Raw genomic sequence first — 13412 nt, forward strand, 5'->3', positions numbered from 1 at the left:
TTAAACCTTTGCATCCATTAACTTGCTGTACAATGTGTACCAGAGAAAATTGTTGGGAAAGAACTGGGCATATTGGTTCCATTGCCTTAAACAAAGCCAGAAGGTGGTGAAGAGAGATTTTTCAGAGACCAGCTAGGGTTTCCTCTTTTTTGTCTATGACTGGTAATGCAGAATTTCCTGTGGGAATGTAAAGCGTAAATCACAACAAACAAATGTGTGGCATACAATATACTGGCCAATAAAATATAACCAACAAACAGTTATTTATTTTACATTTGCACACAAAACTTGTGCAAGGTATTTTAGTATATAGTTATCAGTGTTGTACAAGCGACAGAGCCCCGACACGGCCATGTTTCGCTTCGAGTTGCATTAGGGGGACCGAAGTTTGTCAAAGTCTACAATAATGAAAATTCAAAAAATTACTGTGCAGGTAGGCGTCCTACATACGTCAAATCAAATTGTTATAGCTAGAAGGGAACAGAGCACAAAAATGGAAAATTGTAAAACTACAAAACAGGTGGTAAATTGTCAGTGAAAGGGGGGGAAGGGGGAGAGGGGGAAAGGGAAGGGGGGCAGGAAAAAAGGAACACATATTGCTATAACCGGGGTAATGTAGTGGAAAGGAACTCAGGGTCACTTACTGTGTGTCTGGACTGATGATTGGTTTCCAACGTGGGGAGCCCGCTGGATGAGCTAAAAAGATAATGAGGAATAAAATATTTTGGAACAAGGATAGGATGTGGCCACGAGGCACAGAATCAAATGAAAATGATAAAAATAAAAATTGCAGAAGAATTATATAAATTTTACAAAGGGCCTTAGGGGAGCAAGAGTGCATGTCTGCCATTGGGATTTACAGGTCAGTCAAACAATATCAGACATGAGAACTAACTTTACCTTACAAGGTGACTTGTGAAAAACTCAGGTTATTTCAATTGGCTCATGATTCAGAGCTCAAGCTGCTGGTGACATTGCAGCTAGGGTGAGTGAGGAAACCCCTGAAAAAAGTTAAAATTGAAGTTTAGTGAAGTCAAGAAATTGAAGAATGGGGGAGCCGTGAATCAGGGGGCATAAGGCAGGAGAAGAAATAGAGGCAGTAAAACCAGCTTGATCATTTTAGGATGATAACTTTTATGAAATAATATGCTAGGCTTCCCAGCGAAATCGAGGAAGTCACAAGTCCAGCAAGTGAAGTCAAAGGCAATAAAGGTTGTAGCGATCGGAAATCAACGAAGGCTTACCAGACGGGTCAACACACTTCCACAGATGATGGGAGAGTTACAAAGGTAAAAGACTTATTTCACAGTCTCCGAACAGGCAACTAATCTTCTGTAGGATTGCGCCTATAAAATTCAAGGTGCAGTCGTGAGGGCTAAGGGCTATTTTTAATAAAATTTTTGGAACAAATTTATCTTTCTAACACATGTGTTTACATATGTCAAGGGCACTTATCCGATATCATGCAGACTGAGAAGCTGTGTTGTATGCTTTCAGATTGTTTAAAGATGGGCCGACCGGTCTCTAAATAGCAAAAACAAGACTGAGGATAAGGGATATCGCTAAGTCAATAAAATGATAACTTAAAAACCAGACCTACGATCCAAATGAATGTGCTCTTCACCGCGATGTACCGGGAAATGAAGCCCTTAACAACAGCATTTAAATGGACAGGTCCACTGTCAAAAACGCACGAAACAACAGAGAAAGTCAGGTGACTTAGAAAGGCAGTGTCTGGAATTCAACCAGGTGGAGCTATGTGTCATTAACAACAGGCGTCTCCCTCGCATTCGTCTGGATTTCAACTAAATAGAACTGTAAAGGGCAAATAACACTTCTGCAAACATAACACAGAGAGAATCTGATTTGACGTATGTAGGACGCCTACCCGCACAGTAATTTTTTGAATTTTCATTATTGTAGACTTTGACAAACTTCGGTCCCCCTGACGCAGCTCGAAGCGAAACACGGCCATATTGGGGCTCTGTCGCTTGTACAACACTGATAACTATATACTAAAATACCCTGCACAAGTTTTGTGTGCAAATGTAAAATAAATAATTGTTTGTTGGTTATATTTTATTGGCCAGTATATTGTATGCCGCACATTTGTTTGTTGTGATTTTCCCTATATGTGTGTGTGCTGTTCACTCGGCTTCTCCTTTGTGGAATGTAAAGCGTGACATTTCAGATCTGGAGAAAGAAAGGGCTGTACTGTCTAGGACATTTAGGTCATCCTGAACAACTTTGTCTAGATTTCCTTCAACAGTTACTAGAAGAGCTTTTTTTTGCTTATCTGCAAGTCAGACGTTATTGCATGAATCTCATAGGAGATGTGGAAAAAATTAACGTTACAGGTGATGAAGAATCTTTTATGGAAACGGGACCCAGGTTTAATAAAGCTGTTATTTGGGCGCAACACCTTATACAGGGGATTCATACTCAGCATTGTGGTCATTTAGCCTAATTATGGGGGGAGGATCTTGGTTTTCAGTTGCAGGAATCTGCTATGAAAGCTGCTCTTGAAGCGTCATACAGATATCTTAAACCAGCAAACTTGCGTGAAACCCAATGTAAAATACTTCATAGAGTCTATCTCACTAGGGCCCTAGTTATGGGACTCAGACCTCTGTTGAAAATGTAACAGTTGTATGAGGACTTTATGTCATATGCCAACCGAACGCCACAAGTTACGAGCCTTTTATTTATTTATTTGTTGAGTTTTATAAGTTCATGTTTTCCTGAATCGACTGTTAGGAATGGCAAAATGTCTTATTTATATTTATTTGATAGATCTTTGGCAATGCCTGCTGGCAGTGCGAGGCTGGCTAGTATTGCATTAACCCTGGCGAAAAAATATTTTTTCCCATTGGCATAATGACGAATTGCATGTATTTCCTGTATGGAAATCAGACACGCGAACATTTGCAATTATGGAACAAATGAGACAGAAAGAAGTTACAGGAAAAAGAGCGTTATTACAACATAAAAGTTATTTGTTGTGGAAAAAAAGTATATGACTTCTTGTAACAACATTTATAGTTCTGCTCTGGATACTCTGTGCGGAGAGCTACGAAAGGGGTTTGAGTAGAGAATGGATGTTAGTATGTGTGATTAAAACGAGGTATAAGACAAAAGGGTGAGGGAGCAGTTGGTTTGTTTTACACAGTACCGCATTCATTGTTTGCAGAAACTTGGAATTGTTGCTTTACTGGTTTTTGTAATGAAAGTCTCACTTAATAAACATATTTGCAAAAAAAAAAAAGAAAATGCCAATCCCACAGGGACCTGTCGTCCTGGCTTCTTCACTGGAGTTGTGGTGTATGAGGTAGTGTGCTAGCAATATCTACCATACACACAAATGTGAAAGCAATGCTGAAGAAGGAGAAATATTGTTACAGTCAGCTATTTAAAGGTTTATAGCACCTAGCAAGTCTCCCATTAAGACTCAATCAGGCCAATACTGTAAGGTGCGCTCGGCCAAGTGCACTGTTTAACATGCTTTTTGACGCGCATCCAGTACCTCTTATACTATAAGGGGTTTAGCATGTCGAAAACGTGTGCCCAACCCCCTAGAAACGAATAGCGCTCATCTCATGCTTCACATTAGCTATTCACCCACGATACTGAAAGTAAAATGTGCACCTTCCGACTTAATATCCTAGCGATATTAAGTTGGAAGAATCATAAATGTTTAAAAAAAAAATTTTTTTTTAAATAAATCTGCCAGCCGATCAGGTTAGGAGAGCGGACGCTCAATTTTACCAGCGTCCATTTTCCTAACTTATGGCTGTCAGCAGGTTCAGAAAACTGATGCTCGTAAAATTGAGCGTCGGTTTCCTGAACCTGCTAACAGCCACCTCTCCTGGGTTGCCGTTAAAAAGGAGGTGTTAAGGATACGCTGTCGTCCCTAGCGCCTCCTTTTTAGCGCGACCCCTCATTTAAATACAGGATTGCGCGCCCAGGAGAGGTGGCTGGGCATGCGTTGGGAGAGCGGGCGCTCCACACGGAGCATCCATTCTCCCGCTCTTCTTATTGAATCGGCCTGAGTGAAAACAAAAGCCCTTTTCTCTTCAGGGGCCAGCCACATAGGGGATGGCAAATGTCACATTCAAGCCACCTTGCTAAGGGAGAAGCCATTAATGGAATTTAGTCTCCCTATGCCGGTTCTATAAAGGAGCTGGCGGTGTTGCCTTTGACTGCTGAAACAAGTAAATTCCAATTGAAACTGTGGGAGCAGCTGTTTAAATCCAGCCCTGAGATTTACGCAAAACTTAGCTTTTTGGGTTTTTTTTTAATCAGATAGAAAAGATTTTAAAAACTATAATTTACTGAGTAAACAAGCAGCTACTCAGTCCTAACACGTTACCTGTCCTGCTTACCGTCATGTCCCGTGTTTATCTGTGAATGAAGACTCCGACCTATAACTTACTAGCCTTGGAAGGGGGGGGGGGGTGGGGGCAGATTTTGCATTGGGACAAAGACCATGCACCATTTTTTCTGGGCAGGGAGCGGGCGTTGGTGGGCTTTGCACCAGTTCTCAAAGCACGCGCTTTCACTTTAAAACTCGCTGCATTTTCAAAGTCCGCGCCATCACTTGTACCTGCTTTTCTGCAGGCGTATGTTTGCCAGAAAAGAATGCACCAAGTTTTGAAAATGCCACCTACGCACATACTTTTTCTCCTCCACCCCCGAAACCTAAAAACGCTCCTGGGAATGCCTCCTCTCAATGTGGCTAAAATTTGTGCATACTTTTGGTCGCACTGAGGGAATTCAGTTTTCAGACAACCACTTCAAGTAGCGTCAATCACTATTTACCAGCAATTTGACAACTGGCCTCTGTTATGTACAGTCTATTTTTGCTTATCAAAAAAATGTGCACCCCCCATGATCTTTTTTAACACCTCTAATTGGTGAGAACAGGAATATTGTTCTGCTTACATGAAAAACCTTTTGAAGAAATCTCATTCATGGGTTGTCCTGATAGCTACTAATTTTTACAGAATATTTTTTTCCTGCAGAAATATATTTAAAACAAGTGGCAGAAAAGCTCTCTCATTTGATCTTTGAGGCCAAGTGAGCAAACATAATAACATAGTGAAAGACAGCAGATAAAGACCAGTACAGTCCATCCAGTCAAACATATAAATTGTAAACATTAAAGTCTGAATTTAAGTTTTGCAATCAATCACAGACCATTTTTCGATAGTGTTTTTTGTAAAGTGAAAAGTTTTCAATTAGGCTTAACTTAGTTGAATCGTAATTTTCCATAAAACTGTGCAAAATAAACGAATTAACGCTAATGCAAATTAGGCAATGCTATGAAAAGAAAGTGTTTTGAAACCTTTATATGCCTGTCACGTTTAAACAAACTTCTTTATTTTTCTGTTCTAACAGACGAACCAAACTCCTGGAGTTCTCCCTCTGCAACTGCCCCAGGGCTGCCGGAAGTAGCCGTTCCCCTTGATGACATGATCTTACCATTAACTTCATCACATCTAGCTCTGCCCTCTGGACTTGCTTCCCAGATAAACCCAGACCCAGCAGGGGATATCGGGAGGGAACAAGACGTGGGAAAACCAAAGGAGCTTTCAGCACATGGTCACAAGAAGAAAAGATTGGGAGAGTCGAGAGAGAGGTCAGCGAGTCCTAAAAAAGTGGACAGGTCAAAACGGGAAGAGGCTTCCAGAAAGGGATCCTCAAATGGTAAACAGAAGAGGGTTGAAGGCAGCAGGCCCACCTCCGAAGGCAAGGCAGCTGGGAGCAGGGCTCTCACTGAGGCTGGAGCAAGAGGCAGTCTGTATACTGGAACCAATGAACTTGGAATCAACAGATCAAGGTCCCCTGAATCCAACAGAGAAGGATCGTTGGGCACAAAGGTGGATCGCAAAGCTACTGCAGCAGCTGCTGAGAAAAAAACAGCTCCTGCTTTGGAAAGGGGCAAGTTGGAGCCAGCAGATGCCACAAAGACATCTAGTAGCAATAGCTGTGGTTCTCATGCAAGTTCCAGGGTCCAGCAGCAGAGGGAACAGGATAGAAAATACACTGAATTCTCCAGGGAAGGGCATCTTCATTCCAGTAATACGCGCATCAGCACCACGGCAAGGAAGGCAAGTGTCTCGCCAGGGCCATGGAAAATCCCCGGCTCTGATAAGCTACCTGCTGTAGTCAAGGCTGGCACTTCTGCAATGAGCAGATGAAGAACCATTCTGACTGTCGCCCTCTCACTGTTCCACAATTAGAGTCAGTGCAAGTCCTCTTAGCTTCTGTCTCACGTTATTTAAGTTCCTCTTTAATTTATTTTAACTCACACACATACACACATACTGAAAACCTTGGGAACCAGAAGCATTTCTGTGTAAATCCATGAGAATGTGTGCAGCATCCAAGACATTCAGGAATTACGTACGAGAGTCTACATGGAGATTTGAAAAACTGTACCTGAAGTTCCTGGGTCCTTTCTTGGGAACTTTGGCAGCTATGGAAGAACCAAATTAACGTGAAGTATACCAGAGAAGGCTAGTGCAGTGTAGCTTTAGCAAATTTTTCTTTCCCACTGCATGAAGGATCATGGGTTTCATCCAACCTCTGTAGCAAGATACTGGACAAGATAGAGCAATTACAAACTGGAACATCGCCTTAAATTCAACTGCACTGAGCAAGCTGGAGCTGAGAAAGGATTATATCTTTTAATTAAGCTAAGACATTGTAAATATATTGCTATCAACATATCTAGGCAGGAGCTAAAGTTTCTTTGCAGATTTTGGAACTGTCCACTCGACATATTGTTGAATAATATACTTGCCATCATCAGACAACTAACTGCGTGCTGCAGGATGAATTGCAAATCAGATGGAGTAACTGGTGTGCTGTTGTTTTACTGCCATTTTTTTGTGAACAACCCATATTTCTGTACATGGAAAGGGAGTTACAATAGGACTGTAGTTGAATAGGTACCTGGTGTTTCACAAGGTTGCATACACATCTCAGTTGGTGAAGATAAAAACTATGACTTAGAATTGCATGACCGGAATCCATTGATTCTCAAAAGAAGAAGAGCTGCACTTTCCTTACGTTAAGGTCTTCCTGCCCAAGCAGAGCAAACCCTGCAATTACACTCTGTAATCCATAATGCAATACCAGATGGCTTTTCCTGCCTGACCAGGTCAACCTAGCTAGTCTGAGTTCTTCTGAAGACCTTACCCCAATAGTGATAGAGATTCCTGTGACCTAAATACAAGAAGTAACCAATAGCACATAGCAAGGTGTGCATGAAATGTTTTCAGTGCACATGTTATGAGGTCAAAGGTCAAGTGCAGCGTATTCGTTGCCTAGGAAATGCATTTAAATTCTTTAATTACCTCTCCAAACTCAGGCTCAATGCAAGTTACAGCTAATATTCCCCTCCTCCAAAGAGCTTATAACCTTACAGGTAGATTTTAAAAACGTTGCTCGTGTATATATGGGCTGTGCGCAAACAACATGAATTTTAAGAAGCTCGGAAGTACCCGTGTGCGTCAAGAGCACGGGGGTGGAAAAGAGACCGGGCATGGGCGTTCCTGGGCAGGGCCAAGTGTTACTCACATAGCTCCGAATTTTAGAAAAGCTGACGATTGCGCATGTCATCTGCATAACTTAACTGCTAGTCCTGATGGAGGAGCAAGTCGGGAGGTCTCAAGTTTTAGGGATTTCAGCACAGCAGCATAAGGGTTCAGGGTTGAGTGGGTAGCTTACAGGATGAAGAACCAGAGGGGTCTTCAAGACTTCTGAATTACCATATATACTCAGGAGGGGGAGAGCATGCACTGTAGGAAAGATAATATGACACTATATATATCTACACTGTAAGGATGGGTTTGAATCATAAGAACCTTATACAGACCTTTTTTAAACCCAGTTACACTAACTGCTATAACCACATCCTCTGGCAATGACGTCCAGAGCTTAATAATCCATGGAGTGAAAAGAAAATTTCTCTGATTTGTTTTAAATGAACTACTTGCTAACTTCATGGAGTGCCTCCTAGTCCTTCTATTGTCTGAAAGAATAAACGATCAATTTACATTTGCCTGTTCAAGTCCTTCATTCCCTTCCCCATGGCCAGGATGCAAAATTCTGTAGCACACCAATGTAACACCACATCTCCCCCCCAACCCCCCCCTCAACTTGAAAGTGCCCCTCTTACAGTGGTAGAGATATATATAGTGTCATATTGTCTCTTTCTCTCCCCCTCCCCAAGGACATGAAGGAACTGGTTTTCCCCTTGTGTGAGCATACACCCGGGACATTTACTCAAGCCACCTCTTAAGATCATACGCGCACCCAGGGGCATTTTAAATGATACACGCATATGTGTGTGCGCACGATATAAAATTGCAGTGTATCTCTGCTCGTGTGTTTATAGGCACACGTGCATTCTTTATAAAATTAGCCACTAGGTTTGTATCTAAGGTAGTAAAGGGTGAAGTGACTTGCGCAAAGTCAAAAGTACCATTAGTATGAGAAGCAGGATTTGAACTCTGCCTTCCCTAGTTGTCAGCCCACTGCAGTAAATTAGCTCATGCGTACAGTGAGGACAAAGCACAGTGAGATATCATTAAGTATTGCGTATGTTAGGAAAATCCCATAGAAGTCGATATTCAAAGCGATTGTCCAGCTAACGTTTGGAGTTAATTGGATTAAAATAGGGCGCTTAATTTCTCCCCGGTCCTCAGCTAAATTGTGGCTGAGTAAATCACGATCCAGCTAAAAAGCGGTGATGCAGGGACATGGCTGAAATGTTTATGGCTAGCACTGATATTTAGTGCCAGCCAGATAACGTTATCCTGCTAGCTCTGGAAAAATTGCTCTGCTAAAGACAGCCAGATAACTAAAAATAAAGAAAAATAGCAGCTGAGCGGTGGCCAGTTCTGCCCCATCCCCCAATATCTTTTAAAATTGTATTGCAGCCAGGCGGCCCAACCTCATCCTGCCTCCTAAATGGTCAGGCTGAGTGGCGCTCATTGTCCCCTCCCCCCCCCAATTTCCTGTCTGTGAACAGACCAATCCCTATTCGTCATTCACTGGCAAGGAAGCAGCCAATCCCTGTTCAGTAGTGAGTTTTGACGGGAGTGAAGTGAATAGATTAATGCCAAGTGCCGGCACCTTCTCTGCCGTACCTGCACTCAGTATTCAGTGGCATGGGAGGAGGTGTAAGAGTCTCTCCTCTTCCCGTGCTGTTTTAGGGGACGCCTTTGAAGGCCTGAGGGTGGGATGGGGATTTTTGGCCATAATTTTCTAAAGGTAAGGCAGGATCAGCATTGCTCAGCCCCAAAATTTCTTAAGATATTGGGGGGGCCTTAGGGGAAGGGCCAGTCAGCCTGCAATACAATTTTAAAAGATATTTGGGGGGGGGGTGGGGCGAGAGATCAACCACTGCTCAGCTGCTAGTTTATATTGAGTAAGTTGTGGACTAGCAAAATGACTTTATCCAGGTAACTTTAGCTGAGTATATTAGACAGGACACTTGCCAGGATAAGTTCTGCTGAATAGTGATTAAAGTTATCCAGATAACTTTTTTGCTCACTGGATTACTGACTATTGACCTCACAGCATAAGCTGTCATAAAGATGAACCTTCTTTGGCCTTGTGTCTTCTGCATGCAAGAAATTCCTACATGTCCTTTATGACCACAAAATGCAGAGTGTGCTATTCCACCGATCATTTAAATGTTTTCTTAAAAAGTTTATAGAAAACGCTAACAGTTCTTGGAGATGTAGTTTCTCAAATTTAGTGAAAATGACACTAACAATGCATGAAAAACCACTGCCTGAGGCGGTTTTAAGGCTGGTATCTGCACCAGAAAATGGGCTATCAAACTCTCTTCCCAGGAGACAGGCAGTCACTGAGACAGCAGCTAGCTGCAGATTAAGAAAGGCAGCCACCATCTGCGCTGCTTGACTCGGTACCTGCAGACGATATGTCTGAAATGATTCAAAATATAACTTGGCTTTCCAGAGATGAATTATTTTTGGGTGAGGGGAAAATAAAAACAGCTAGGCCCAGTATGAAAATGCTTCAGGACAGAAGTTGAGATTAGGGCTAGGGTGATCAGCTGGCTCCATATTTGCTGGTCAACCTGATCCAGTCCAAGTTGTGTCTCGCTGCCTGCATGGATGGGTAATCTTGCTTTCTTAGGGAAATCAGAACTTCCAGTCCAGGAGGGCGTGGGGGTGAAACCAGTCTGAGCAGAAAGTAACGGAGCCACTTGACAAGTCTAAAGCACTCAGAGGCTTCCAGCATCTCCTTAACCATCTCCTGAACCAACCAAAAATATAAAGCACCATGCAGCAAAATGTGAAATGTAAAAAGTAGTATTCTCTCAGCTGGTTTTCCAAGGTGATTCCTGAAAGTTAATGGAACTGAATTCATTTTGTTTAACAGCTGCGCTGACTAATGGGACATTTTTATGCCTGGATGTATGACTATGAAGGACAGCAAGGAGTCAAAACTAAGTCTGAATTGTGTAGCCATAAATATTTATACACATGGCCAGGCTATACATTCAAAAGTATTTAGGAAAAAACTGCCATTATCAGGAACTTGCCAGCGAAAAGAAATATTCTGCATGGATATTTAGCATATAGAATAGGAGGGTAGACTCCATAACCTCTGACTTTCTGAAAAACATGGAAAGGAAGCAGCAGGAACCTCCGTGATTACATGGATGTTCCCAGGTGACTTTTTATCTAGGAATGTAAACAAAAGTCTGCTTTTTGAATCGCTGAGGGCCCTGCTGTTTCTCCGCCATGTTTTTCAGGTTGTGCTCTGAGCCAGCTAGAAAAGCTTTGGGCATTTTATAAGCTGCCTTACCACTGGCTGGCACCTCTTCCTGTTTGGAGGAGATACACGTGCCGGAACATGAAACCCTGGCACAAAGCATTAATTGCCTTTTGATGCAACAGCCATACGACATAATTCTCTCATCAGATGTCTTTCTCCCTCCAAAGGAAGGTCCGTCAAAAAAATATATATATTTTTTACTATTTGGTAAGCCTTGGGTAGCATATAAAATTACTGTCACTTATTCCTGGCACTCTCTGCCGTCATTCTTTAGGCCTCTGCTAGGGATCAGATCATGAAAGCCAAAACATGTTTCCCTTAAAGGGTAAATAATGAGAAAAAAAAATTGTGCAAAGAAAAATTCTAACATAAACCTGCCCTGAAAAATAGAGCTAGCTGGGCCCAGCATATTGATGCTGATGTGATCCCAAGGCTCTTGGGGTCCGGCTAACAAAGTGATGGCAAACTTCAGTCCTTGAGTGTCCCACACAGGCCTGGTTTTCAGTATAGCCAAAATGTGGAAGTGTTCGGATCAGATGTTGGATCAGATATATGCAAACTTATCTCATGATATTTGCTTGGAAATCCAAGCCCATGTGTGGCCCTCTAGGACCAGTAATTATTTCCTGGCACATAGAACCATTCAGGTACAACACGGACAGAAGTTACAGAGAGGCATCATGAGTTTTTTCTCAGTTTTGCAGGCAATTCCCTGCCCAGGTAAGTAGCTCATTGTCTCTTGTCCAAGGTTTTGAGCATTTCTTTCTCAGTTACTGCACCAAAACAACAAGCGTCTCTAATAGTCCCGGTTTCTGAGCCTGACATTCATATATGCCTGCTCCACTTATGTATAGAGTGACATCACCTGCAGTGCAGTGCATCATGGGAGTTTGAGGATCTTGGTCTTGGAAACTGAGATGGCCGCCCTTCAGTCTCCATCTCCTGGTTCTTTAAATTGTAAACTGATTTGCCAAACAAGGATTTAGAAAATTACCAAAATACCCAAGAAGTCTAAAACAGAGCATATGTTGTTTGTTTTAATGCATTACACTTTGTGAGACCTTGTTTTCTTTCTCATTTGCTCCCTTTGTTTTCTCCTGGTGCTGGAAGTAAGCTGTGAACACCAGAATTCCTGGATAAATTATCCAGTGCAAACAAATAAGGATCAATTTAGAGATAACCCATGGTCTTTTTAAATTTCATTAAACAACTAGAAGTCAATAATGGTCCAGGAAATATAAGAAGTCAATAATTAAAAGAGCATGCATATATATTTTCCAAGAAAAAGTTATTTTATGGTTGACATACATTTCAATGCTCCTAAACAGAGAAATACGAGGTGAAAATTCAATACAAATATTCTAAATGGTGCTTTTTGAAAAATATGCATTTTTCATAACAGATCAACAAACCCCCACCTTCCCCATCCTAAAAATAAAATGTTGCTTAGTGCTGTACTGACTCCATCACGCTAGATACATGTACAACAGGTCTTTGAATAAAAGGGAAGGCAAAGATCACTGAAAGCCTTATATAGGATGGCCATACAGCCCCCATGGCAGAATGGACAAGTTGAACCAGTCCTAGTTTTAATCCCCATTGCATCTATGGACGCAGAGTTCCAGTGTCTTAGGGATGTGACCTGGGGCTCTGTGGCCACCCTAGCCATAGAAGGATTTTGCAGCTTTAAAAATCAACTTTCCACATCCAGTAAAAAGCACAAACACTTATAGTTGTTTACAACTTTTGTTTCATGCAAGATCTGTTTTTATCCTCTAGACAAGAAATCCCATCATTTGCTATTAATTTATTGAATCTGGATTTCTGGACAATGCTTCTGTAGTGTAGCTGCGCGTCCCAATGCCCCTTCCTCTTATTTTCCATGTGTGCAAAAGGGAGACAAAAAGCTGAGGTTACGCTTGCATAAATTCTGATTTGCACAGTTCACAGCTGCCACTTGTGCGGTAATTGCTTCTATGCGACTGCAATCGATAACCTGTGAAAACAGCACGTCGTCTGATTCCCATTCCACATAATACTTCTGTGTAGTGTTCGCTGCGAATTTACCTTGTACAGCTGTATCTGTATAAATATAATTCCATGTATTAATAGTCACAGAAAAGACTGTAAGTGAGCAACTATTTTTATGAAACGCATCGCTATGGATAAATTAACTTTTACAGAAATCTTGTTTACTGTATGATATTCTAAAACACTGTCAAATAAAATATATATCCAAAAGTCTGTTGTTTTTTTTTCTCCCTTGCCAGTAGTATATGCAGCTGTTCTTAGCACAGGCCTTCGCAAATATGTCCTGGAGACCTGGCAACCAGTCAGGTTTACAGGATACCCACAGTGAATATGCATGAGATAAAGTCCCACACGTTTGGAGGCTCAATATATACAAATCTGTCTCATGCATATTCATTACGGATATCTCGAAAATCTGCCTGGTTGTGGCCTCACCACTTTGGGAAGCCCTGTCTTAGCACGTGGAGACGTCCTCCTGAACAAATTCAGTGTAGCTTCATCACAGAGGATATCTGCCTTGTACCAAAATCGAGATATCGAATACAGATACAGAAAATAGA

General features: G+C 41.8%; 1 protein-coding gene across 12 annotated transcripts in view; it reads left to right on the forward strand.

The window, feature by feature from the left end:
- MAGI2 (membrane associated guanylate kinase, WW and PDZ domain containing 2) overlaps positions 1 to 13053 on the forward strand; it is a 1548202-nt gene extending 1535149 nt beyond the window's left edge. For 9 of the 12 annotated variants that reach the window (XM_029615849.1, XM_029615851.1, XM_029615853.1 and 6 more), the window contains one exon: positions 5398 to 13053. In XM_029615849.1, the coding sequence (XP_029471709.1) occupies positions 5398 to 6200 (803 nt within the window). In that variant the 3' untranslated portion in view covers positions 6201 to 13053. The remainder of the gene's footprint in view (positions 1 to 5397) is intronic. The other 3 variants (XM_029615859.1, XM_029615860.1, XM_029615861.1) reach the window with 2 other exon arrangements.
- Positions 13054 to 13412: the final 359 nt, after the last annotated feature.

This window comes from Rhinatrema bivittatum, chromosome 9 (genome assembly GCF_901001135.1).
Source record: "Rhinatrema bivittatum chromosome 9, aRhiBiv1.1, whole genome shotgun sequence".
Taxonomy (NCBI): domain Eukaryota; kingdom Metazoa; phylum Chordata; class Amphibia; order Gymnophiona; family Rhinatrematidae; genus Rhinatrema; species Rhinatrema bivittatum.